This window comes from Sturnira hondurensis, unplaced genomic scaffold (assembly GCF_014824575.4).
Source record: "Sturnira hondurensis isolate 20B ecotype Veracruz unplaced genomic scaffold, ASM1482457v3 Scaffold0008196, whole genome shotgun sequence".
Taxonomy (NCBI): Eukaryota; Metazoa; Chordata; class Mammalia; order Chiroptera; family Phyllostomidae; genus Sturnira; species Sturnira hondurensis.
Window position 1 is genome coordinate 25,149,214 of NW_028080827.1, and position 25,983 is coordinate 25,175,196.

Sequence of the window (25,983 nt, forward strand, 5' to 3'; positions counted from 1 at the left end):
AGTGTTGGGAAGCGTTCAGGAAGGCTTCCTGAAGAAGGAAGCTGCAGCAATGAGTCTTATGGATACATAGAAAGTTTGCCAGCAGAAGCAACAAAAGATTTTTCAGGCAAAGGAAGGAGCATATGCACATAGCTGTGATGATTAATTTTGTCAGCTTGACTGCTCCACAGGGTGTTCAGATTAAACATGATTTCAGAGTGTGTCTATGACGGTGTTTCTAGATGACATTAGCATTGAAATCAGTCAGTGTACTTGGCAAAGTATTGGATTAACCAAAAAGTTTTTTAGTTTTTTCCATAGAATAAAAGAGTTTTCATTTTCACCAATAACTTCATTGCTTTGGATATTTTGAGTATGTTGGCTATCTCCTGCATGATGTAATGTTGATTGTTCCCAATTAATGTTTCAATTTGATCCCTATCAACTTCAACTGATCTACTTGGTGGTAAAGCATCATTCAGCAAGAAATCTCCAGCACGAAACTTCGCAAAACTGACACATTTGATCAGTCATAGCACCTTCTCCACACACTGCACAAATGGGTTTTGGGTTGTTTTTTTTTTTGCATTTCAGTGTTTTTACGGTTCTTGAAATAATAAAGCATAGTATGCCCAAAATGTTGTGTGTTTTCTTCCATTTTCAATATTAAAATGGCTACTCAAAAATTCAACAATTTCAATACTTATTTACAGTGCATGCTGATATGAAAGCTGGCACAATACAATCTAGCAAGCATTTTCAATGAAGTTAAAGACAACTAAGTGCTATTAGATCCATCTTATGGAAAAAAACAAAACTTTTGTTCAACCCAAAAGATTACCCTCCTCAATGTGGATGAACATTGTGCAATCAGATGAGGGCCTGAATAGAGCAAAAGGCAGAGGAAGAAGGAATTTGTCTCCTCCCCCTTTTTTTCCTACCCATCTGCCTGCTTGAGCTGAAACATCGGTCTTTTCCTGCCTTTGGACTGGGATTTATATCATTGATTTCCCTGGCTCTCTGGCCTTTAGACTCAAATTGGAACTATATACCACCACTTTCCTGGATCTCCAGCTTGTAGATAGCAGGCTGTGGGACTTCTCATCCTCCATAGTCATGTGAAACAATTCATCGTAATCAATCAACCAATCTCTCTCCCAATATTTATATATACCTACATACCTCTCCTCTCACCCCTTCCTCTGGAGAACTCTAATACAATAGCCAACTCTAAGATCTGAAAACAGCTTATTTCACTACTTTTGAGATTCATTTCTCCCCACACTTTAATTTCTCTGAAGTCAGGATCGCCTAACAATCCATGGTATCTTACAATTTTGTTCTGGGTGATAAAGTAAAGGTGAGGCTTAAAGTACCCTAAGGTGAATGAAGTTTACATTTTGGGGGATCTTCATTTGCATGGGGCCCTTCCAAGGCCTTATACTCAATTTGTATTTGTAATTTTATGTTCAATCTCTTAGAATGGGTCCCCCAAATGGTACGTGCTTCAGGCTCTATATACCTGCATCCATCTCTAACGTATCTAGTGTATTTTTAGAAGATCAATTAATTCAGTAGGTTGATGATTAATATTTACAGGGGATAAGGGAAGGGGAACAGGGATGAGTAGTGAGAGATTAGAGATTTAGGATCTGATTTCAGGGAATGATAGCTACATCCATTCATCTGGCAGAAGAAGCCAGAAACTTCAACCCCTGCCCCTCTCTCATGCCCCAATCCAATCTATCATTAGGTCCTGGATACTTCTCCTGTGACAGAGGCTCTTAGTTCTCCCACAAACTCTTGTTTTCTCCTTTTCCTAGTAATAGAAACCTCTAGTTTTAGCCAGACACTCTGAACAAAGACAATTTTCCTGCCTCCCTTTCAGTTAAATGTGGACATAAAGCTTAGTTTTGGCCAAAGGAATATGTGCTGTATTTTTAGTTTCCTTAAATTGAAGTGGAGTCTCATTCACCCCCTCTTTTTCCTCCCTCTTGCTAGCAGGAATATGAGCATGATAGCTGGAGCTCCTGCAGACAACTTGGACCATGAGGTGACCTTAGGAAATGGAGCTACATGAAGCAAAATATAAACCTCGGTTCCTTGCACTGTGGAGTACTATATTAGTCCTGCATTACATACCTCTGGACTTTTACTCAAAAGAGAAGTATCTCAAGTAAGATACTATTATTATTTCTTGTCACTCAGTTAAAATAATTTCCTACTAATAATCCATCTCCCTGCAAGACCTCACCACTATCCTAATGAGTTACCAATATGTCTTGCCTTGAATTTTAAAAGAATCTATTAATTGATATCCCCATATTTACTCCTATCCATGCCAGTCTCCTACCAACGAGTTTTGTCCACAAGACCCAAAGTGCTTGATTCAAAACGCAAACCAAATGCCATTCTGCCTATCCTGCCATAATAGAATAACACAGACTAGGTGGCCAAAACAAAGTAAGTTTCTCACAGCTTTAGAATCTAAAGGTCCAAGACCAAGGTGCCAGCAGGCTTCCTTGAGTTGCAGCTGTCTTCTCACTGTGTCCTCACATGGCCTTTTCTCTGTGTGCACACGCATAGAAAACAATGTCTCTTCCTTTTTATTTTTTGCACCAGTCCTATTGGACTAGGATCCCACCCTTATGACTTTACTTAAAGGCCCCACCTCCAAGTACAGCCACACTGGAGGTTAAAGCTTCAAATTACAGATTTTGCAGGATGCAATTCAGTTCCTAATACTCCCCTTCTTCAATCACATCCATGGCTCCTCACTGCTCTTAAAGCTTAGTAGTTAAAATGGCAAGACTCCCGTATGGTCTGGGCCCTACCTATCTCCATTTTCAACTCATAGTATGCTCTTCCTCACTCTCCACGTTTTAGTCACAGTGGCCTTTCATTTCTCTGGTATGCTATGATTTCTCCCTCCTCGGGGCCTTTGCACATGCTGCCACTTCTTTCCTACATGCTCCTTCTCCCCTCATGTTCTCTTGCTTGGTAAACCTCTCTCCATCAGCATTAAGCTTAATAACTTGTTCTCCAGGGAAGCCTTCCTTGGCCAACCATATATTTCCCCACTATTATGAAAGCCCATCATAGGCTTTCATAGATCTACATAGCTCTTTTTAATAGCACTTACCATGATTTTGCTTTGTATTTTGGTCAAGATTCTTTGGCTAATATTTGTCCTTTCCATTAGATGATAAACACGAGAACAGAGATATATCATTTTTTGCTTATTTTTGTATCTCTAATGTCTTCTACAGTATCTGGAACCTATCTGACACTCAAGAAACAGTTTCTGGCCCTGGCCAGTATGGCTCAGTTGATTGAAGTGACATCCTGTAACCGAAGGGTTGCAGGTTTGATTCCCAGTCAGAGACCACACCTAGGTTGAGGGTTTGATCCCCAGTCCAGGTGGGTATGGGAGGTAACCTATTGATGTTTCTCTCACACACTGATGTTTCTCTCTCCCTCTCTGAAATCAATGAAAAAATGTCCTCAGGTAAGGATAAAAAAAGAAGAAAAAGAAAAAGAAAGAAACAGTTTTTGAACGAGTAAGAGGTAAGTGGAAATTGGGTCATATAGAGGTGAATATGCCAAACAAGGAACCCGGTATTTCATTCTCAAGCAGAAATAGCCTGGCAGCCAAGGATTTCTCGTAGTGGGGTGAGATAAGATCTGTCTTTAAAAGAATCTATGTTGGAAGTAAAATGACAAATGTCAATGGTTATAGCAGGTACTGAAGAGGGAAATAAGGACTTGCGTTAAAGTTGTGCCAGCACCTGCTCTTTCTGTGAATTCTCCAGTGTAAATCAGGTCGGGTCTCAGTTTTCCTCACTGCTGGTTTGGGGATTATCCCTGTTCATCTGTTTTCCATCTTTCAATATGTTGCTGCTATTATTTTCTTTCCTGTTCTTCCTTTTTTTGGTTAATTTATTTTTAAAATCCTTTTAGTATAGTTTTCGTAGCATTTAGTAGCGCTTGGGAGAGAGAAAAATTACAGGCATATATTTAATATATCACTTTAACTTGGAGCTCCCTATGTTTTTCTTTTCATTATAAAAATTCTTAATGTTTATGGCAATAAAATTGCCTTTCATGTTGGCCAAAATGTTTGTTAAGTGACACCATCAAGTGATAGCAAAACTGAGAATGAAAGGGTAAAAGCATAAATTAATACATTTCTGGAGAGCAGTGTTTTTCCACAGGTTTAAAATGTACCTACTTTTTGAACCGAAAGGTCCACCTCTAGGAATTTATCCCAAGGAAATGATTTAGCTTTAAGAATGTTCGTTACAGTTTTATATATAATTTAAAAATTGTCTGACAAGTGGGAGCTAATTAAATAAACTATATACTTTCAGAAATCATATAGTCATTAAAAATGTCATTAAACCACGCTTCTCACACAGTACTGCTCCAGAGAATACCCAGCACGTGGTCATTTGCCAAGGGATGTTGAAGCCACAGAACAAACTTACCTCATGTTCTTCCAGCACCAATTTTACTGGTGGTTTGGAAATGCGGTGTGACCACTAGTTATCACGGAGTTAAATGTCCTTTGTTCCTTTCTTCTTTGGTAATACGACCTCCAGCCCCACCCAGATTCGTAGCAGGGATGTTGCTGCCCAAAGTAACATACTACATTTCCCAGTGTGTGTGGTAGCTAGGTGTGGCTTTAGGACTAAATGCAAGTTAATAAAACGTCAGTGAAAGTGTTGAGAGAGACTTCCGGGGAGGCTAACTTGATGGAGTTGTTTGAATGGGAATGAAGAAAAACGATGTACTTAAAAACTTCTGCTCAGTTAAAAAGAAAATGTATATAATATATGTATATACATACACATGATACATATTTAGAATTAATATTAAAGTGAAAAAAGTTAACACAAAAAGTTCAAATATCTAATTTTATAGGTGTAGGGGGAGACAAAAGGCATGTGGGAGGACAGTTTATCTATTTCTATGAGCATCTTGATACACAATACCAATTTTCCTCCACCATTAAATCCAACGTGAAAATGCTGCCAAGGCTTATATAAACTGCTTCTGAGGCTCCTTTTGGTGTTCCGTACAGCGCCTAACTCTAAGTTTTCTAGATAAAACTAGAGCAGATATGGGGTTATTTCACTTTTTAGAACCGTTATTTCACTTTTTAAGATGCCGGCCTTCCCCCTCCTCCCAAATTTGCCTCGGATCTAATATGTAGGGATTCGGGATTTAGGCTTTGTTACGTAGATTTTGGATTGTGCTTCCTCCTTCTGTAACCTTAGCTGAGTCTTGGACAGAGTCGACCGCCGATCTATTGATATTTAGAATTTGCGGCAGAAAAGCCGGGCTGGAACAAAACGGGTGGAGAAGACGCTCGCTGGGAACCAATCCTGTGAGTTGGGGCGGTGCGAGTCAGGGCCCCGCCCCTCGGTGAAGCCAATAGCTCGGGACGGCGGGGCGAGCCCTGAAGACGACGCCGTGATTGGCACTTCGGCTCCCTGAGCCGGCGAGGCCGCCCGGCGTCCAGTTTATCTAGACCTCAGACAAGTGCGGAGGTACAAAGTTTGTCCGCTGTGGGGCACCGTAGTGGCTTTTACCGTAGTGGCTTTTACCCTGGCGGAGCGGGCGGAGCGGGCGAAGCGGGCTGAGCCGGGCTGGGCGCCGGAGCCCAGTTTAGCTTAGAAGACCCTGATGGCCGCGTTGTTTCTAGTAACGCTGTATGAGTACTCACCGCATTTCTATATAGCGGTGGTCTTTACCTGCTTCATCGTGACCGCCGGCCTGGTATTGGGATGGTAAGTGCCCCAGAGCTAGTGGCAAGAGATGGAGGGGCAGACCGCTGGGCAGTAGGGTCGCGGTGAGCTGGGACGCTGTGGCGCTGGAGAACATGGGGCTGTCGGGGTCTGGTGTCGAGGGCTCCAACTGGCTCCTCGAGGAAAACAAGGCGAACACCACACCTGCATCGCCCAGGAACGATCACTGTCGCTGCAGGCGAAGGGGGGTGGTGCCGGATTGAGGTGTTTTATTTACCCAGCTTTGTTTCTGGATAATAAAGCCTCCAGTAAGTGTCTGGTCTTGGTGTTGGGGATGAGTGCTTGTCCAAAAGGCTTCTGTCCTGGATTGAGGCCTACTGTGTGCTCAGAGTGTCCAGTCAGCTGCGGTACACTGCACGGACATGGACTGTAAACAACTTTGATTGTTGTACTTCTGCACTGAGCACTTGGCCTCAGTGTCACTTGTAACAGAACTCCATTTTATCATGTTTAGGGAAGCCTTATAGATAGAGCTAGTTTAAATCATTTTACCAGTTCATCCGTTGAAGAAAGACATGAGCTACATTTTGAAGAATGAGTGTTTTGAAAAGTAAATGTAGTACAGTGTGTGCAACGGAGAGTAGACGGCATTTCAGAGAATACAACATGAGCAGAGGGGCAGAGGAGACATGTTAGTGAATAAAGCAGGCTGTGTAAAACGAGTTTAAAAATATCCTTTGATCACAATAATATAAGTGATTACTTTAAAGAAAGGACACAAGTCCTTGTCATTTTCTGACGACATATGCCATCTTTAGGAACTAAGCAAAGTTTCAATACTTTTACACTGCTTCCCACACCGTAAGCAGAAGAGCAAAAAATTCCTTGCTTGTGCGTGGGGAAAGATTAAGACCAATTTTACACAATTTGTTATTCTTCGCCCATCAGATTTTATTGCTATTGCCCTTCAAGAAAGTTTGTGATTGGAATTAGGGAGCTGTTGCCCATTTGAGAAAAGTCTTAACACAGGATTTTTGAATAACTGTAACATTAATGTTATTCTCTTAAATACAAATTTTATCTATTAAGGGAAATAAGTAGTTGATAATTGCATTAAATCCTTACATTCTAATTTTCCAATGGGCCAACTAATTAGATATCTCAGATACCCGTCTTCAGTATTGAGAAGAGGAAAATGAGTGAAGGCCGTACTGATAATGACGGCAGCATCTCTGTGTGAGGGAAACACCATGTTTATAGTCATTAAGAGACACACGTTGGTATCAGGCCTATATTCAAGTCCTGGCTCAGCCAGGTTTAAGACTTGTTTGAAGACTTAATGACACTACATTTAGGTATGGCTTTTCTAAGGGTGGAAGCCTAGGTAATTGTAGCACTTTTGAAATTCTGGGCTAAATATTGCTGATGCTGCAAGACCATGTCAGTTCTAGTCACTTTTGTCTTGATTTGGGTCTAACCAGTCATCTTGAGCCTAACCCAACTATCCTCCCCATCTGGGTTAGCTCTGTCCATGTAGATAACCTTTTTTACTAGCGTTTATTTGCTAACCTAAGCCAAAGTTGCAGATTCATTGAGTTGAAAACCATCTAACTCTCCTTGAAACAACTTTCTAATAGTACCCCAGGCAGAAGGTAAATCCATTAATCCACTGTGCTCTTCACCCTTGTCCTTTTTTAACCTTGCAAAATATAATCCTTAGTAGTCATCTGTCTTCTCTCTCATGGTTCTTACCTCAGTTGAGCTCTGAGTTTCTTTCCCATTGCTTCTTCCCACTGTTTTCCTTGTCCACCTGCACTGTGTGAGAGTAGAGAAAGAACGAGAACTTCTGATCAGAGGAATCCCAATAGCAATAGTAAAGAATCATGCAACTAGAAGTATAGTGTTTCTGTTTCACTACATGGTGGTTTCTGTGAATCCTAGCTGCTCACATTTATTAAACTCCTGCTATTTGCCAGGCACTGTGCAGAAAAGAGACCAAAACGCCATATACACTTTTTAACAGTTTCAGATTACTGGGGACCCTGACTCTGCAGCTACTCCCTGCTTCTTCTTGACTACAGATTATTAAGCTGTTGTCTCTCGGCTCCATACCACCATTAGATATTCTGCTTTGTGAATCTGAGGCAGAACCTCTAAGTCACATTTCTTCTTTGCTAGCTGGGAGCCCATGAGGCTTTGCCAATAGGGAAGAAGAGTGAAAGGTTAGAGAACAAGAGGACTTGCTGCTTCCTATCTAATTCTTTTTAAAAATACATATATTTTAATTGTTATTTTTATTTTTCAAGATTGTATTTATTTATTTTTAGAGAGATGGGGAAGGGAGGGACAAAGAGAGGGAGTGAAACAGCAGTGTATTGTTGCCTCTAGCTCACCCCATACTGGGGATAATGGCCTGCAACCCAGACATGTGCTCCCACTGGGAATCGGACCAGCAACCCTTTGATTTGCAGGCTGGTACTCAGTCCACTGAGCCACACCAGCCAGGGCCTGATTCTTTTTCTTGTCTGTCTTACCACAGCAGTAGTGCCTCATTCTGACGCTAACACTTGGCCCCAGTTTTTCCAGTTTATACTTTTCCACTCTCCTAGAGCCCGCCTCATTGCACCCTTTCAAAGACATCAATACCCTTTCCTCAGATCTGAGTCCCAGGGTCCATGAGGGTCCTTCCTCCACATTTCTTGGCTGTAGTAACTCTTTCCTCTATTCCTATCCTAGAAGAGATAGTTGCTTCTTACTGTTAACTACTTTGATACTCAGTGTCCCCTTTTTGCCTTTTCAGTTCTTTAACATCTGGTTAACAGTTTTTATATTAAATTATCTCTGTTAAAATAACTGGTGTGGTTTTGGTTTTCTGTTGGACTGATACAGATATCAATAAGGAAATTACTAAGAATAGGATCCTGGGGGGAACCCTCAAAGATGGTATTTGAGGAGTGGTCTGGTCATTTCTTCAGCTCCTTGCTGATGGGAAATATTCATCTAGTAACACATGACATACATTGGCATTACAGTTCATTAAATCACTTACCACCTTTGGGTGATTGTGATAAAATGATTTCTGAAACAAGTGGCTTGGGGGACCAGGCAGCTAACACACTTGACCATTATGGCAGTAACGATAACTACAGGACTGACGGGTGGGTGGGATGGTTGCTTTTGAGATCATTGGAGTAGTTAATGAGAAAATGACTAACTCAGGTCTTTTAATTCTTAGATCAAATCTTAGAGAATCAGACAGTTTCTATGGTTCTAAAGTACTTTATTTCATGTTGCCACAGAGCTAAAAATTGAACACAGCTTTAATTGTGCTGATAACAGAATTACACAGTCTTGTAGATGTCTCTTTTAGGACACTGATTGTAAAAAAGTGGAGCCCTGAAACTTGGAGTGAGAACATCTGAATAGGCTTGGACAAAGCTGAGAATCTTAAAACCCCAAGTCAGTCTGAGCCTTCTTTGTTGATTGAAGCAGCCTGCTTTCTGTGTATGAGAAAACCAACTTTCCCTTACTTAAAGATTCCATAATAACCTCGCCTGGGGCAGTTGCTTTGCAGAAGGTGTCTGTACTCAAGTCCCGCATCTATTACGTTTTGCTTCGAAGCTCAGGGACAGAATTCTGAACTGGTTAGAAATAGCCTAGCCTCTAAAAGAATTGCAAAGTTTTGCTAATTTGTATCATTGAGAACTTTGGAAGTATATGTGAGAATGGATTGTAAATAGTTTATGCTAAGCAGGACAGAATCCTAAACCTTCAGACTATAACATCAGATAAGATTTATTGATCTGGGTGTATTCTCAAGAAATTCTGAATCTAAATTGTTTAATTCATATTTGGTTGACTGAAACTGGGACTCAGAGGTGGTCTTATATTTCATAAGATTGACATGCTGGAACTTTTCCTCACATATTGAGGAAGAAATCTGAAGGCTTAGGAAAATAGGAATACTGGACTGGATTTATTATGTGCAGTCTGCACACCCACCCCGCTCCTGCATTCTTCAAGGGTGCACAGAAGGTACACTTTTCATGAAGGCACTGAGAAATACATTACTGGGAGGAGACACACTCTTGAGAATCCTTGTCACCTGCCTTCCCTAGGCGATTTACGATAGTGAGAGATGCTGCTCTTACAGTAGACCTCCTGACCTAAAGTCTAGTGGCAACACAACCACAGGAGTCAAGGTGGACATATGTCCCATAGTGGGTAGTGGACGACATAGCAGAAGACATAGCAGAAAACGTTTTGGTCTGCTGGGATCTTGGCAGTGGCTGATCAGTTACAATGTCCCTGGGAATGAAATAGACAGTGGGTTACTAAATGCTACATGAACTGCACAGGAGGGAAAACTCCAAGTCTGGAGCCAAAACCTGACTTGAGTCGCAACAGCGGAGAGTTAGGACCTTTCGTCAGCTTCCAGATGGAAGCCAATCGGTAGACGGGGGCTTCTGATTGAAAGGGAGGTGAGGTCCCCATGCGGGAGGTCCCTGTATCCNACAATGTCCCTGGGAATGAAATAGACAGTGGGTTACTAAATGCTACATGAACTGCACAGGAGGGAAAACTCCAAGTCTGGAGCCAAAACCTGACTTGAGTCGCAACAGTGGAGAGTTAGGACCTTTCGTCAGCTTCCAGATGGAAGCCAATCGGTAGACGGGGGCTTCTGATTGAAAGGGAGGTGAGGTCCCCATGCGGGAGGTCCCTGTATCCTTCAGTGCTGCCACAAGGATATATACTGTAAGTCCTACAGACCTTTCTCAAAGGCTGTTGTCTCAGCTGCAAACATATGCTTCTGTCCCCTGCTTTTTGATACCGGTGCTGGCTGGGTCTTTGTAAACCACATTTCTCTTATGCTAGTTTGCTGTCTTCTTCCTCCTCAAGTCCCTTCTTCCTCCTCCAGCCTTCCAGTCTCTTTCTTAAAAGTTGGCTCCCTTTTCCTGATCTACATTTCTGCAGCGTTGGCCTTCACCCTGGCCGTGACAGTTGGCCCAAGTTGCAGTAGTTTGTTTGTTTACAGTTTTCCTCGTACCTAGAACCAGCCTTAGGGCACTCCTTCAGAGATGTCAGCAGCTGGCCAGAACTCCTGCCGAAAAGGTCTGGGTCCTAGTTCCCAGGGATCCCTTCTCTAAGTTTCTAACTTGTGATAAGCCTCACTTTTTTCTTTGTGTCCCCAGCCCTAGCAGTGATACCTGCTTCATGCTGGGATACCTTCATGTCCCCTTCTTGCCTTTTCAGCCCTCCAGTACTTGGTTTAACGGTTTTTGGTTTTTTTTTTATCTTTAGAAGGGAAGGGAAGGAGAGGAGAAAAATATCAATGTATGGTTTCTTCTGGTGCATCCCCTGCTGGGAACTGGCCCCTGCTGGGAACGGGCCTTCAACCCAGGCATGTGCCCTGACTGGGAATCGAACCATGATCGTGTGGTTCACGAATCAGGCCCATGCTCAATCCACTGAGTTACACCAGCCAGGTTGGTTTAACGGTTCTTTATGTTTTAACAACTGATGTGGAGTCTGCCTTCCACCAGCCCTGCCTGAAACACTGACCTTGTTTCCTTCTCGTCTACTTGTCAAATGCATCAGGTCGTTTGTGTGTGATGAGGCTGGTGATGAGGTACAGATTTCTCCTTAGGAAAAGAATATGGCGTTAGTTTGTATGTGCTTAGGGTGCAAAATATATGATGCTTTGGCAAGAATTTTCTTGGAACATTTTAGAAGAAAACCAAAACTATAGGAATGGCATTTCAAACCTTAGTAGGGCCATGAGAGCTCTTACTCTATCTCTTCTTTTTATAATTAAGGGTTCTGAATTTTAGAGGTTAGTTACTTTTTCAAAGTCTTATTGTTAGCACAGCAGTTCTCAGAGACGGCCCACCTCCCATACGAAGGATGTCTTTAGGAATGGTTTTTACATGCTGATCAGTCTCAGAATCCATCTAGCCAAGTGGGACCATTTTGGGGAAATTAGGCAGGAGAGGAGGCCCTGCAGACTGCCTCTGTGTTTTCCAAAGGTTGAAAGGGTAGTAAAAGTTGTATACTTCTGAGCTTGAAACTTCAGCCTCAAAGTAACCTTTATTCATGAAGGATTCCGTGAGATTTCAGACACAAGGAAAGGAGGTCAGTTCTGCTTTAGCTACTGAAAAGAAGCTTAGGAAGCGTGTGCAGGGTAAGGTATTGTATATGCCATATGAAAACACATGGACAGCCCTGGCTGGTGTAGCTCAGTGGATTGAGCACGGGCCTGTGAAGCAAAGGGTCGCCAGTTCGATTCCCAGTCAGGGTACATGCCTGGGTTGCAGGCCAGGTCCCCAGTAGGGGACACACGAGAGGCAACCACACATTGATGTTTCTCTCCCACTCCTTCTCTTTCCCTTCCCCCCTCTCTAAAAATAAATAAATAAAATATTTTTTTAAAAAAGAAAACACGTGGACAGAGTTGGGATTCCGCAGGTTATTGCCGTACTGGAGGTTTAAGCATTATGAACAAATGCAGCAAACAATTTAGAAATGGAAAAAAACAAAATTATAAACAAAACCAGGAGGATTAAGAATAAAATTATAACAGCAAAGGAAAGAGAATGGAAAATTCTCTTTGTGGAAAAAAGGAGGGCTCAGTTTATATAAAAGACTAAGTAATGAATGTTAAGAAATATTTATTTAGTTGTTATTTCATTACTAAGTTATACCAAAATGACTTTAAGTGGGAAAAACGGTAAAGATGGAATTGATTGAAAAGAAAATCAGTCAACTTTCTGTTTTACTACTTTATTTCTTATGTCAGATCTCATACACAAAACATCAATGACTTTCTTCAAGTTTTTTATTAAAAATGTGGGAAAGGCCAGGTGTAAGGATGGTGGCCAGAGACACATCACCGGGTCTACTTCCCAGTATTTTACAGAACCATTTGTCACCCTTAGTATGGATTGCTATTTAACCAGTCTCCAATTTGTAACCTCATTCCACAGCGTTTATGTACTTTGGCTTTTGAATAATACATTAAAGATGGAAATATTGGTCCACAGCAAATAAGTTGAAATTGTGAAAGTTGCAGATTTTTGTACAAAAATCAGCATGCTCACGCTGGGTCAGGCACATGAGATGTTTTAGGATTATACTAAGCTGAAAGCTCAACCTGAGTCATCAGCATTATCAGCTGCCCCAAAACAAGCTTCTATGATCTTAGATACTTTAGGCATAGTGTTTAGGACAAGAGTGTGGTCAGACTGTGATGTCACTCTATCACACAGTGAATTCTACCCTGTGCACTGCACCTGCTTTTCCTCCAAAGCATGAGGATGTCAGGTGTGGAAGGCAAAGTCTAAGTGCCATCCACTCTTGCTGTGCTTGGCTAACTCCTTTAAGGCGACAGGAATACTAAAGTGTCTGACATTGTAACTGGGAAATGTAGCAGTGTTGGGACATAACTCAGATAAGGCAGGAATGAAAAGCCAAAGAGCAAAACCATTAACCTTAAAGGAAAAGGCTAATAATTTCACGTTAAAATTAAGAACTCTGTTTCAAAAGATACCAGTGTGAACATGAAGAGAGAAGATGTAGAAGGGATGAAGATAAATCCAACAAAGGGCACATATTCAGGAATCAAAAGAATTCCTATCAATAAAAAAATAAAAACAGACCAGTAGAAAAACAGAGAACTTGACAAGGGCTTTCACAAAAGAAGGTATTCAAGTAGCAATAAACATAAAAGGTGCTCAGCCTCCCTAGTCATCAGGGAAATAAAGATTAAAACGGAATGCAATACCACCACACACCCACCATGGCTAGTAATGTTTTGGCGAGGACATGGAGGTAGGGGAGCACTCATTCATTGCTGGTGGGAGTGTAAATTGACACCCACATAGAAGAGTTGTAAGCATTTTCCACTCAAGTTGAAGAAGCACAGACCTTATGGGTGAGGAATTCCATGCCCAGTGTGTACCTAACAAAGGCATGTGCATGCACTGAGCCTTGTGTGCAAATGTTCACGTATGCATTCTTTATGATGGTCACGATGTGAGGGCCACGTAAATGTCCATCAAAAATAAAAATAAGCAAATTATGGTGTATTTACACAACAGAATACTATACATCCACAAAAATGCACTAAATGTAGCTATATGGTTGGATCTTCAAGCAAAATATTGTAAAATAGGAAATAAAAGTATACATGGCATACTTCCTCTTACATAAAATTCAAAGACTAAATTATAGTGACTGAAGTCAGTAGAGTGAGGAGGGAAAGGACAGTGCTTGGGAGTCGACACAGGAGGCTTTCTGAGGACGTTGTTTTGATTTTTAACCTGAGTGACAATTACTTTTAATTCACTGAACTGTTTTGTGTACTTTTCTGTGTATATGTTATTCATCACAGTAAAAAGTTTACATAGGATAAAAAGGCCAAAGATTAAGCAAGATACATAATACCAATTTAGAAAGACATATATGAGTTAAATCCAGGACCTTAGGATGTTGGAAATGTAGACCCAAGATTATGCATGAGGCAGAGAAATAAGAAACCTGGAGAAGTGAATTTAATTTAGTAGTAGGTGTGCTGTGTCAGTTCTCAATGGGCCAAACAGCCTTGGGTAACCATGCTTAAAGAAAAGCAACACTTCACATCTCAAATTATTTGTTTCAATCTGTAGTGTATACAAAGCCAGAGAGCAGATATAGCATATTTTCCTACAATGCTGATTTTATGTAAAGATTTGAAGAAATATTTGTTAGGTTAAAACCAGGTATATCATGGAGACCATAAAGCATATTACAAAGGAATTTCATGTTCACAACAGGCTACTTCCATTTATTTCCCCAAAGCCCTGCTTTTTGAACTTTCTGGCTCCTCTGTCTTTAAGAATTGTTTAGTTGAAATTTTTAGGTGCAGCACAAGCAGTACCTCAAATACAGTACTTGAACCTACAGTGGAAGTGAACTCCGTGAGATCGAAATTCTGGCTTTTACTGCTGGTAGTGGGGGTGTAAGGAGCCGGGCAGAGGAGGTAAAGAAGAAAAGGGTGGGGAAAGGTAGGGAGAATTAAAATTGTGAGGAAGGGGCCAGGGAATGTGTTGTGTATGTGTAGAGTGGTTTTTCTGCATTTGTTCTCTTCATTCTGAGGGGCGAAGGAAGGAAGGGGAGGGGTCTATCTCATGGCTGTCATAGGGAGGGCATGCCTGTGCCCTGCCACTCCACGTGCCTGACTGGCCCTTCAGAAGGCCCTGGGCAGTGGTGAGCGGTGGGCACAGAACCTGTGGGGTGACTGAGCCTGAGAATGGAGGAGGAGAAGTTAGTTTTTCTCTCTAGCCCTTCTGTCAGCTCCCAAGTCTACTCCGCCCACAAGATGGTCAGTGCTAGCACCTCCGCAGTGCCGAGCCTGTCGGAAACTCTCGCAGGTGGGGTGACAGTTACACAGAGGTTGAGGGGTTGCTTAAGGACACAGAGCCATTGTGTCTTATTCCTGATTTTAGGAGGAAAGCAATTTTTCAAGTATGATGTAAACTGTACATTTTTTATTGCTGTCGCTACCCTTTATCATGTTAAGTTCCTTTACATTCTTAGTTTGCTGAGGGTTTTTATCAGGAATAGACAGTAGATTTTAGCTAGTGCTTTTTCTGCATGTATTAAGATGATCATATTCTGTGTGTGTTTTTTTCACTCTGTTAATATGGTGAATTACATTAAAATTTTAATATGATGCTAAGCCAGCCGTGCATTCCTGAGGTAAACCTCAGTTGGTTATGATGTATTAATCTTTTTCTACACTGGATTTAATTTGCTCAGAACTTTTGCATCTCTGTTTCTGGTTTCCATTTATTTCTCTGTCCCTCCTCTGCCGACTTGGGTTGCGTATTAGACTGACCGACAGTGTGCTTCAGCTCTCTGTTTCCTTACTCAGCCTTTTTTCCCCTGTGTTTCATGTTGGATCCTTTCTGTTGCTGGGTCTTCAAATTTACTGATCTTTTGATCCATATGTCTGATTTGCTCTTAATCCCATTCAGTATGTTTTTTGTCTCAAACATTGTATTTTTCATCTTCAGCAGTGGATTTGGGTCTTTTTTTATATCTTTCATATCCCTGTATAAAATGCTCAGTCTTTTTTACCTTTAAAAAATATAATTATAACAATTATTTTGATGTCCTTGTCTACTAATTCTAGTATCTGTATTGTATCATTTCTGGGGTCTATTTCTATTGATTAGTTTCTCTCCTTATTGTGGGTCATATTTTCTGACCCACAGTATTTTCTTTGCATGCCTGGTAATTTCTTTATTGAACACTAAACATTGTGAGTTTTACTTTACCTGATGTTACATGTTTTGTATTCATACAGATATTCTTGAGCTTTGTTTTGGGTGCAGTTAGTGTGCTTGGAGATACATCTCTTAGAGGCTTAGTTTTCACCTTTTAGGCCCAACCAAAACAGTCTTAAACAACTGATCTATAAAATTAAGTTAATCTAGAATGAAATTTAATTCCATTTGTTCATTTTATTGGCTCTTTCTTGGCATTCCACTTATTCATGTTATTTTGAAATTTTAGAGTGCAGCCTAAGTTTTAGTGGAAGTTTTCCCCCCTCCCTTTATTCTTCTCCTTGCTTTTTAACCATCTACCCAAATTTCTAGACAACCCCCTGCTCCCTAGTCAAGGACCAGGGCTTATAGTGGCAATTCTATCCCATATTGATATTGGCCTAATCTAGCTCCTGGATTCAAGTCGTGAACCTGGCCTTGGCCCTTGTCTTAAGAGGACAACTGTAAGGTCCTCTTACTATGTGAAGGCTTGGTTACCACTGCCTACTTCAGACTCAGTACCCATCAAATTGTAATGTAAGCCTTATGTGTCACTTTATATGTTTTACCCTTATCAGATTCATAAAGATGTCTTCATGCCCAGCTGTGTCTCTTCTTTCCAACATTTTCTTATTAAAATTTTTGAACATACATACAATGAAAGAATTATACAGTAAACATACATGTGCCCATCATTTAGGTTCTGTATGAACATTTTGCTGTAACGTCTGTGTTACATGTCTGTCCTGACCACCCCATCCTTTCAGCCACCCGAGTCCATCTTTTTTGTCAATCACTTCAAAGTGACTCGTACTCTTTACCCAAAAGCACTGCATAAAGTTCAGTGTTTGTTTCTGTTTATAGTTTTTTCTTTTGAAGTAATATTTATATGCAATGTAAGATACAAATGATAAGTGTTATCCAGCACATCATCTGTACGACTCAAACCCTACCAGGACATGGAATATCAACATGGCCACAGAAAGTTTCCTCGTGCCCCTTCCCAGTCGGGCCGTACTCTACACCCCAGAAGCAACCATTGTTCTGCTTTTTGTTTCTACCATAGATGACTGTTGCCTGGTCTCGAATTTCATGTTGTGGAATCACAGCCTGCGCTCGTTTGCGTCAGGTTTCTTCTGCACAGCACATTGCTTTTGAGATTTATCCGTGTGGTCAGAGCAATAATTGATTTCTTTTCATTGCCGAGTTCTTCTGTTCCTTTGTTTAAATACACCACAGTTTGTTTACTCATTTCAGTGGCGTCTTTTTTTTTTTTTAAGATTTTATTTAAAGAGAGGAGAAGGGTGGGAGAAAGAAAGAAACATGGATGTGAGAAACATCTGTTGGTTGCCTCACATGTGCCCCAGCCAGGGACCAGGCTTATAACCCCAACATATGCTCTCTGACCAGGAATCGAATCTGCAACTTTTGTTTTGTGGAAGGACATCCAACCAAGTGAGAGCCATGCCAGCCAGGGCTCAGTGGGGACTTTTTTTATTTCTCTTTCTATTTTTATCTCTCACTAAGTGTTTGGAGAGAAAGAGTGCATCCAGGTATGAACCTAACTGCTAGCTTAACCTAAAGTCTCTTGGGCAAACTGATATGTATTTATTTTCAGTTATTTTATTTACATTGAATAAACTTAGCTGCTTTTTTATTTTGTAAGGAATTGAATTTAGTGAGCCCTGGCCAGGTAGCTCAGTTGGCTAAAGCTTTGTCCCAATACGCTAAGGTCGCTGGTTTGAGACCCAGTCGGGGCACATACAAGAGTCAGCCATTTAATGCATAAATAAGTGGCACAACAAATTTATGTTTCTCTTGTTCTCTCCTGTGTCTCTTTCTAAAAAAAATCAAAAAATAAAAGTTCTTTTAAAAAAAAGAACTGAATTTAGTCCCTTTCATTTTCCTCCTAAGACTGTGCAGTATGTATTATACATGTTTACATGAAATTTAAAAGGAGAAATGCAGTATAAATGAAGAGCTCTATTTGGTGTTTAAAAGTTCTCTTATTCTGCAGATGGTATCAAGTGGTCTGTATGTTAAATATATATTTGTTTTTCATATCATTGTAACAATTTAATAATTCTGTCGTGTTTTGCTGTTACATTAGGTACAGTTTATAGCCCGCATACTCCTCTGTGGTTAGCAGTAGAACTCGGTTGCCAGAATCCGTTGATTCAGCCGGCTGACAATATATCGCCATTCTGTGGGAACTCTAATCTCTCTTATTTCCAGATTAATTCTTTAATATAATGTAAAGTGAGTAACTTAATCTCCTTTTCTGATACTTACATGAAAAGGGTTAACTAATGAGGCATACATTCTACATATAACAAAGCTTCAGCATTTGTTAAGATTATATATTAATTTATTTTTACCTTTCTTCAGGTTTGGTTGGGATGTTCCAGTAATTCTGAGAAATTCAGAAGAGACCCAGTTCAACGCGAGAGTTTTCAAAAAGCAGATGAGAAAAGTCAAGAATCCTTTTGGCTTAGAGATCTCTAATCCCTCTTCAGCTTCAATTACAAGTTGGTAGCTGTTTTCCAAAGATTTTTCTCTCTTTCTCGGTCCCCTTTTTAGCCTTTTAGTTTTCTTTCTCTGTTGCTTTCTCTTCATTAAACTGAACAAACATTTATTGAGTACCTGTTTTGTCCAGGAGCTATACTAGATGCTCAGATACAAAGATGAATAATTCACAAACCTTGCTCCTAAGGAATTTTATCAATTAGCAAGCAAAGGCATTTGAGAAAAATAAAGTATCTCGAGTGTTTGTAAGAGAAGTCTGTTAACAGACTGAGCTATTTCCATTGGTCTTCAGTGTAAGAATGCTGTAAATACAGTTAATGTGAAGTTGCGAAACTCCTGAACAGCTGTCGTATAATCTGAAATTACAGTATTTTGGCATAAAATTATCTGGTAGGTGGTAATAATAGGTGGTGGTTGTTTGTTTCTGTACTGGGAAGAAATTGTCTGTGAGACTGTCTAGGAACCTGTGGAGTGAAAGAGGAGGGGGCTGTTGGGAACAGGTATGACAGAGAGTCAAGGAAGACTCGAGTTCTTTGCTAAGGTCCTTCCTAGACAGGTCCTTTTACTGGGGTGAGGAATGTAGAGGGAGCAGCAGGTTTTGGCGAAGAGGCAATGAATTCAGTTTTGAACTACTGGGCTTATACATGCTTTGGTGATAGTTCAGTAAAGATATAGCATAGGTAGTCCTAGATTCAGTTCTGCAGCTGTAAGTTTTCTTGGCTGAAACTCTATCACCTTTTATACTTGCTCACATTTCTGGTATTTAAAAACAAACAACCCAAAACTTTCTCAACTTTTCATCTTATTCTGGCCTACTGTCCTGTTTCTCGTTCTCTCTTCGTAGCCAGGCTTCTGAAAAGTGGTTTGCATTTCCTTCTTCTCTCAGTCTGCTTTCCTTTTACTTCTTAAAGCAGTGTAGTCTGATTTTTGTCTATATGAGGTCTGTCCAGAAAGTATCCAAGAAAAATAAAGACATTGATCAAAGAAGATACCAGATACAAGAAACATCGTACACAGGACAATGATGCCTCAGTTCCCTTCAAAGTAGGAACCTTGGGACCTCACATATTTCCTCCAGCTGCCATTAGCTGCCCCATCATATTTTCCTGAATCTCTTTGACGGTCTGAAATCTCTTCCCTTTCAGAGGTGATTTTAATTTGGGGAAAAGCCAGAAGTCTTAGGGCACCAAACCTGGGCTGTAGTGGGGCTCAGTCACCTGGATGATTTGATGTTTTGCCAAAAAAGTTGCACAAGACGTGATGCATGAGCGGGTATGTTGTGATGAAGCTGCAAATCACCAGTTGCCCATACCTGCTGCCTTCGGAATCATCTGAATAGTTTCTACAGAGGAATTTTCTAGCTTGATGCAAAATTTGATGCAGATTCGTTGCTGTACTCACTTAGTCATTTTGGATGTCAGAGCCACACAGTATACGCACTCAGTGGTGTCTACTGCCCCTACTAACTAGTACAGCGAAGTCATTGTTGTTCACACGTGCTCATTCCAGTCCCCTCTCCCTGGCTGCCAGGTTACAAGGATGTCATACAAACCGTTCTCATACTGAGAATGGTCGGACTTTTTCCAGGTGGACCTTGTATTCCCCTATTGGAATGACTTTCTCCAGGGTCACTAGTTAGCACTTCTGTCCCCTAGCTCTGGCCCCCAGCAGTCATAAAACTTACGGCACACTTTTTAGGCCTGAGTTAATGCTCCCTCTGCGGTGTTTAACAGTTGACCAGTCCTTTCTTCTTGACATCCTGATCCCTTGTCTTCTGTGAACTTTCTTGTCTAGTCATCTTCCTAAATTCTAACTTCCAGAATCATTTGTCAAAAATTAGTGTACTTAGTCAATAGGGATTATCAACCTTAAGTTGACTCACAATGAAAAAAATAGAAAATTTCTTAATCTTCTTTCTTAACTACAAATAACCATACTGTGTTTGCATGTATGTTTCTGTAGATACACACACACACACACACACACACACACACAACCTCTATGAATTGAACTAAAGATCTTTTCTCCCCTAATGGCAGATAAAGAGTTCATTCCATCATTTTTGACCAAAAGTTTGGGAAACCAAATTTTATGACATGACAGAGAAAATTGACTTATTTAGAAAACACGTTGAATGAAAGGTACAGAATAGTGGTGACTGGGTTATCTCCGACTTTGTGGCCGTGCACTTGGACCTGCTATAGTTTCCCATCTGGCTCTTGAGCACGGCTGCCAGTAAAAAATTCCACTAGTTCAGGCCCTGGTGGGTAGCTCAGTTAGTTAGAGGGTTGTCCCAGTACACCAAGGTTGCAGGTTCAATCCCTGGTCAGGGCACATACAAGAATCAACCAACAAGTGCATAAATAAGTGGCACAATAAATCAGTGTTTTTCACTCTGCTCCACACCCTTCCTATCTGTCTTAAGAAAAAAAAATCCACTAGCACGAAGTGGTTCTTCGTACAGCCCAAGTCCACAAGCCTGGAGCCACCGAAAAAGTTAAGAACTGATACGTTATGAGCAAACAAACACAGGACATTTGCGAGCTAGAAGATGTTAGGAAATCCATCAATCTGCTTTTAAGACAGAAGTAGTTTAAGTAGAGGCTGCCCTGTTAATGTTAGAAGCAAATGAAAAGATACCCACTGAAGAGAAGACTTCCCAGCTTTGCCCAACACGCTAGATGCTAACCAACTGAAGTACTGAAAAAAGTTTTACATGTGTGGATTTATAGCGTGCTTATTGAACTATTTGAATTCTTAAAATACCTATGCATATCATTCATTATCTGCCTTCCATGGAGAAATCAGGAGAAGGATTTTGGTGGGAATTGTATTCGGCAGAATAAAGTTCATTTGTTTAAACTGTGGAACAGTGGGTATAAAGATGTCTAACCAAAATATTGAAATAATATCCTGAGCAATAATTTTGACATTATAAAAGGTTATTTCATTTGGTGTATAGATAGTTTTAAAATTCAGGTTTTGGATTTTGTTTTTAAATCACTCTATCCAAGGTGCCTGGCACATAAGGAGGGAAGGGGAACATCTAGAGGCATAACTCATGTGAAACTAAACCAGAGAATCAGTTTTAATCTTACTCATTTAGTTGTGTTGACTAGGGTGGGTTTGGGGGATTTTTGTTGTTTTGTGATGAGTATTTGGAGTTATGATGTTTCCATGTAGCCGGTGTAGAGGTTTTAATAAAATGAAGGTAGGTAGTCAGGACCTACTAGTTGAGTTGTATTAATTCAGTTCAGGAATTCTACTGTCTTTTTGTAGACAACTTCCTTGTATTTTGGCTTATTCACACTGGTAAAAGCTAACATAAACAAACGGGTTAAGCAAAATGCCACACCACATTTTCCGAGGAATTTGAACCTGTATTCATTACAACGTAAGATTTTCATTTCCAAATATTCTGGTTTTATTCTCCTTATGCATGGTCTCTTTGTATATTACTTCTTTGCTCACAGGGACTTTTTTATAAGGTTTGTGGCTTTTCTGCCTTTTTTAATGGCTCAACTCATTTGATAATAGTCCCGATTTTTTTCAGTTTTTTGAAAGGCTGTCTCTTACACCATTTCTTATACTTTGTTTGGCTATTATAGGTAAGCAGATAAGGGCAGGTTTGCAGAAATCACACCCAGGCTGTTTCACTTCATTTGAATTTTTAATTTCCTGGATTATGTTTGTATTCCAGTTCTGTTCATGTTATTGATCTACAATTTCATTACATATGCACTGAATTTTACAAGACTAAGAAAATACAAGAATGGGAATAAGGATCTTTTCAGAAAAGTGATTAAAAACTCAAGAGATAGCCCTGGCTGGTGTAGCTCAGTGGCTTGAGCGCGGGCCAGCGAACCACATGATTGCGGTTCGATTCCCAGTCAGGGCACATGCCTGGGTTGTAGGGGACTCACAAGAGGCAACCATATATTGATGTTTCTCTCCTTCTCTCCTTCCCTTTCTCTTTAAAGATAAATAAATAAAACATTTTTTTAAAAGAATTAAATAAAAATAAAAATTAAAAGATATTATTTATTTAAAAAAAAACTCAAGAGAGAATCGTTTTGCCTAGGGGTATTTGAACTGTTATCAGTTAGTGTAAATCAATACATTCTTAGTCTGTGTAACAGAGAATTTTATGAAAGATTGTGAAGAGCAGAGTTTTATAGATTCTTTAGTTTTTTTCATTTGCTTGTCATATTACTATCAGAGACATTATATGAAATCTGGTTCATGTCCAGTTATCAGTAGTCACTGGCGCTCCCCATTTTAGTCAAGTATCCGAAGTCCGAAAACAAGTTTTGTTTAACTCTGAATCTCTGGAACTCTGACTCTTTTCACAAAGCAGATGAACTGGTAGTTACGTATGTTCTGTAAGTGGGTTTTTTTTAGTCTTATCCTTCCATTGTTCTTTTTTTAGTGTAAACAAACACATATATTTGGATACAATCTGCTGGGAGAGAAACCTTAGCATGCCATGAACAGGGTAAGGCAAAAACCAGGTTTACAGTTGTTCGCATGGAAAAGAAGACAGTGATGACGATACAAGAATCAACTCTGTTTTGCATGTCGCAGCGGTAAACCCACCCTGGCTACTTTTCTGCACTTTGCAGTTTTCATTTAAGGCATAGTCTGAAGTGTAGTACTATACACAGTTATTCTGGTGTGCCTCAGTGTTTTTGAAGAGCTTCATAGTACTTTTCACTGGAGAGTATTGCATATTTTACTAAGTTAATCCCCTGTTGATGGACATTTAGGTGTGGAATCCAGCATTTCTATATAACCAGTGCTGCAATGAATAGCCTAATACATATTTTTGTCACTAATATAGTAATATTAAGTGATCATTTTCTGGGGTCATTTTTTCTTTTTCTACTTCATTTGTATGCTTTAAATTGTTTCCCCTTTCCCATTGACTTCCAGGTTTTTTTTTCCTTGCCTCATGTTGTGTGGTTCTAAAGTGACGTAGAGAGTATGTGTGATTTTCAATATATGTATTTTAAATTTGTATTAATGGATTGTTTTTCTTCACCTATTTAACAGCTAATTGAAAAAATAGCATATGAATTCTCCATTCTTGAAGTAATACCTGATCATTGGAGTCATAAAAATGTGAAATCAAGCTTTGTGTCAATTATGTGTGTGAAGTTTCTGTCAATTAAAATTTTTGCTTAACTAACAAAGACAGTGAAATACAGAACAGGGGGACAGCAACCAGAGGGGAGAGGGGAGGGAATTTCAGGGGAAAGAGGGGAGGGATTTATAGGAACTAGTATAAAGGACACATGCACAACAACTAAGGGGGGTGAAAATGGAAGGGAGGTAGGGAGTATGGGGTGGTGGGCTGGGATGGGAGTAAAAGACAGAAAACTGTACTTGAAAAATAATTAAATAATAAAAAAAGAAAAAAGAAATCAAATTTTTGCTTGACTAAGATGAGAAGGTGCTCTATGTCACTGCGATGGTACATGCTCAGAATCTGAGCATTTGGACATAGTACAATATTTGGAAGCCTCTGGAGCCTCTGGTTGTATTTGTGTATCTCCTTCCAACACATTCTCTTATCACCTTTGAAAAAATAGGTATTGTATTAATCAGATATCGATTAGCAAGAAATATAAAGGACACTAATAAAGGGATATTGAATAGCTTACAGACTTGCCAGTAGGTTTGGAAAGCCAGAATCAGAAATGAAGGCTGTTCAGCCAGGAACAGTTGTCACTGGAAAGGGACCGAGACCGAGGTGGGTCTGCGCTGGCACAGTCTGGAACGTGTGGGTTCTCGACTTTCTCGACTTTGCCTAGGAAAGATTTCAGGATCTGAGTGCAGGTGATTTGGGGAGTGTTTATTAAGGCCGGGCACAGTGAGACAAAGGAAAGGCTGCAGACAGAAGAGCGAAGATCACAGCCACGGGAGCGAGCCCGCACTGGCTGCCTAGGCTCAGGAAAGGAAGTCACAGTAGGCCACGCTGCACTGTGTAGACTCGGAGAAGCGAGGTACTCGAACGGAAGTGAGTCATATAGGGTTGCGTGGACTCAGGAAGGGAAGTCACAGAGGCAAAAGGGGGGCCCTTGGAGACAGGTTCAGGACGAGTCACCACTGCCTGCTGCCCCACTGGGTGCAAGTCTCCTAGGAATCTTTCAAGCTCGGGAGAAAGAGTAAAAGTACATGCCTGAGGAAAGGTGGGCGCAGGCATGCTCAAGCAAGAGCACGTACTGCGTTCTCTGTCTTAAGGGTTTTTACCTGTATTCTAAAGGTGGGGATTTTAGGGAAGGTCTCAAGAGAGTCTCAACCGAATATTCAACAGCTTTCCGGGTGCATGCTTTAATATGCTGAGGCATCAAAATGAGCGTCTAGGGGAGTTTGGGATCATTCTCTGGTCAGCTTCACTGCTTTTATCTTGGATTTGTCTGGCTCTAATTGGGTTTTTTATTATTCATCCTCCTGACTTTATCTACTCTGGGGTGTGGCCAGCACTAATAGTACCAACCGGGTCTCCGTCCACTCCCTTCCTGACTAGGGTGGTTTAAACTACTCACTCTCCATTGGGGAGGAGGGGTATAAACCATCTGCTCCTAAGTGTCTTTCTTTGGTTAGGGAAGATAAGATCATGTGATTTGTTAGCAGGCTATTAATTTCTTGACCTTGTTTAGCTATCTTGTCTTAGTTTCCCTCATTTCACTGGGAAGGAATTTTCCTAGCTTCTCACTGTGCTGCCTCACAACGACCAAACACATTTACTTTTGGTTTCGCGAGTACACGGAGTACACCACTGCGGCTGAGCGCTGGATGTTGCCGCTTGCCAGCAGTGTGGGACCCTGGGTGTTTCTACCCTTGAGCTTGATATTGCTGCTACTGCCCAAACAAGGGAAAAAATCACATAGGTGGCTCATGATACAGCCTAATTAAGCTGTAAGTAAGTAGGTAGAACTAGGTAATGTAATTTGTCTACTTATGATGTATGTATTCTCTTAGCTGTACTCAAATTGTAATGTCTTACTACTCTGAAAGCAAACAAATGAGTGAAGACATCACTACTAAACCCTACATGTCTTGCAGTCCCCACTCTTTCCTCGGGACATTTTGCATATGACATGGGACATTAACTGTGTGACAACAATGTACATTAAAGTTGTCAAGAATGTATATTAATGTTGTCAGTGTGTATATTAATACTAGTAAAGTTCAGGTTTTTTAAAATATTTTTTCCTACTCTAGTGATCATCGTGTGGACCTGTGGGTGGTATGTGTCCACTTCAGAGACAGCTCTTCTCTGCTTTGCCGTGACGGGGTTGTGGGCATTTACTTTTGGAAACAGCTCTCCTGTTTGCTGCACTTAGGATTATAGACCTATCGGAGTGGCAGGTTGACAGTAGTGAACTGCATTTCAGTTTTTAAAATCTATGTGGGAAAAG

The 25,983-nt window shown here is 40.6% G+C and overlaps 1 protein-coding gene across 1 annotated transcript in view; it reads left to right on the plus strand.

The window, feature by feature from the left end:
- The first annotated feature begins 5,558 nt into the window (after positions 1-5,558).
- CGRRF1 (cell growth regulator with ring finger domain 1) overlaps positions 5,559-25,983 on the plus strand; it is a 28,555-nt gene continuing 8,130 nt past the window's right edge. The window contains exons 1-2 of the mRNA XM_037054343.1: positions 5,559-5,771; positions 18,422-18,561. Of these exons, the coding sequence (XP_036910238.1) occupies positions 5,668-5,771; positions 18,422-18,561 (244 nt within the window). The 5' untranslated portion in view covers positions 5,559-5,667. The remainder of the gene's footprint in view (positions 5,772-18,421; positions 18,562-25,983) is intronic.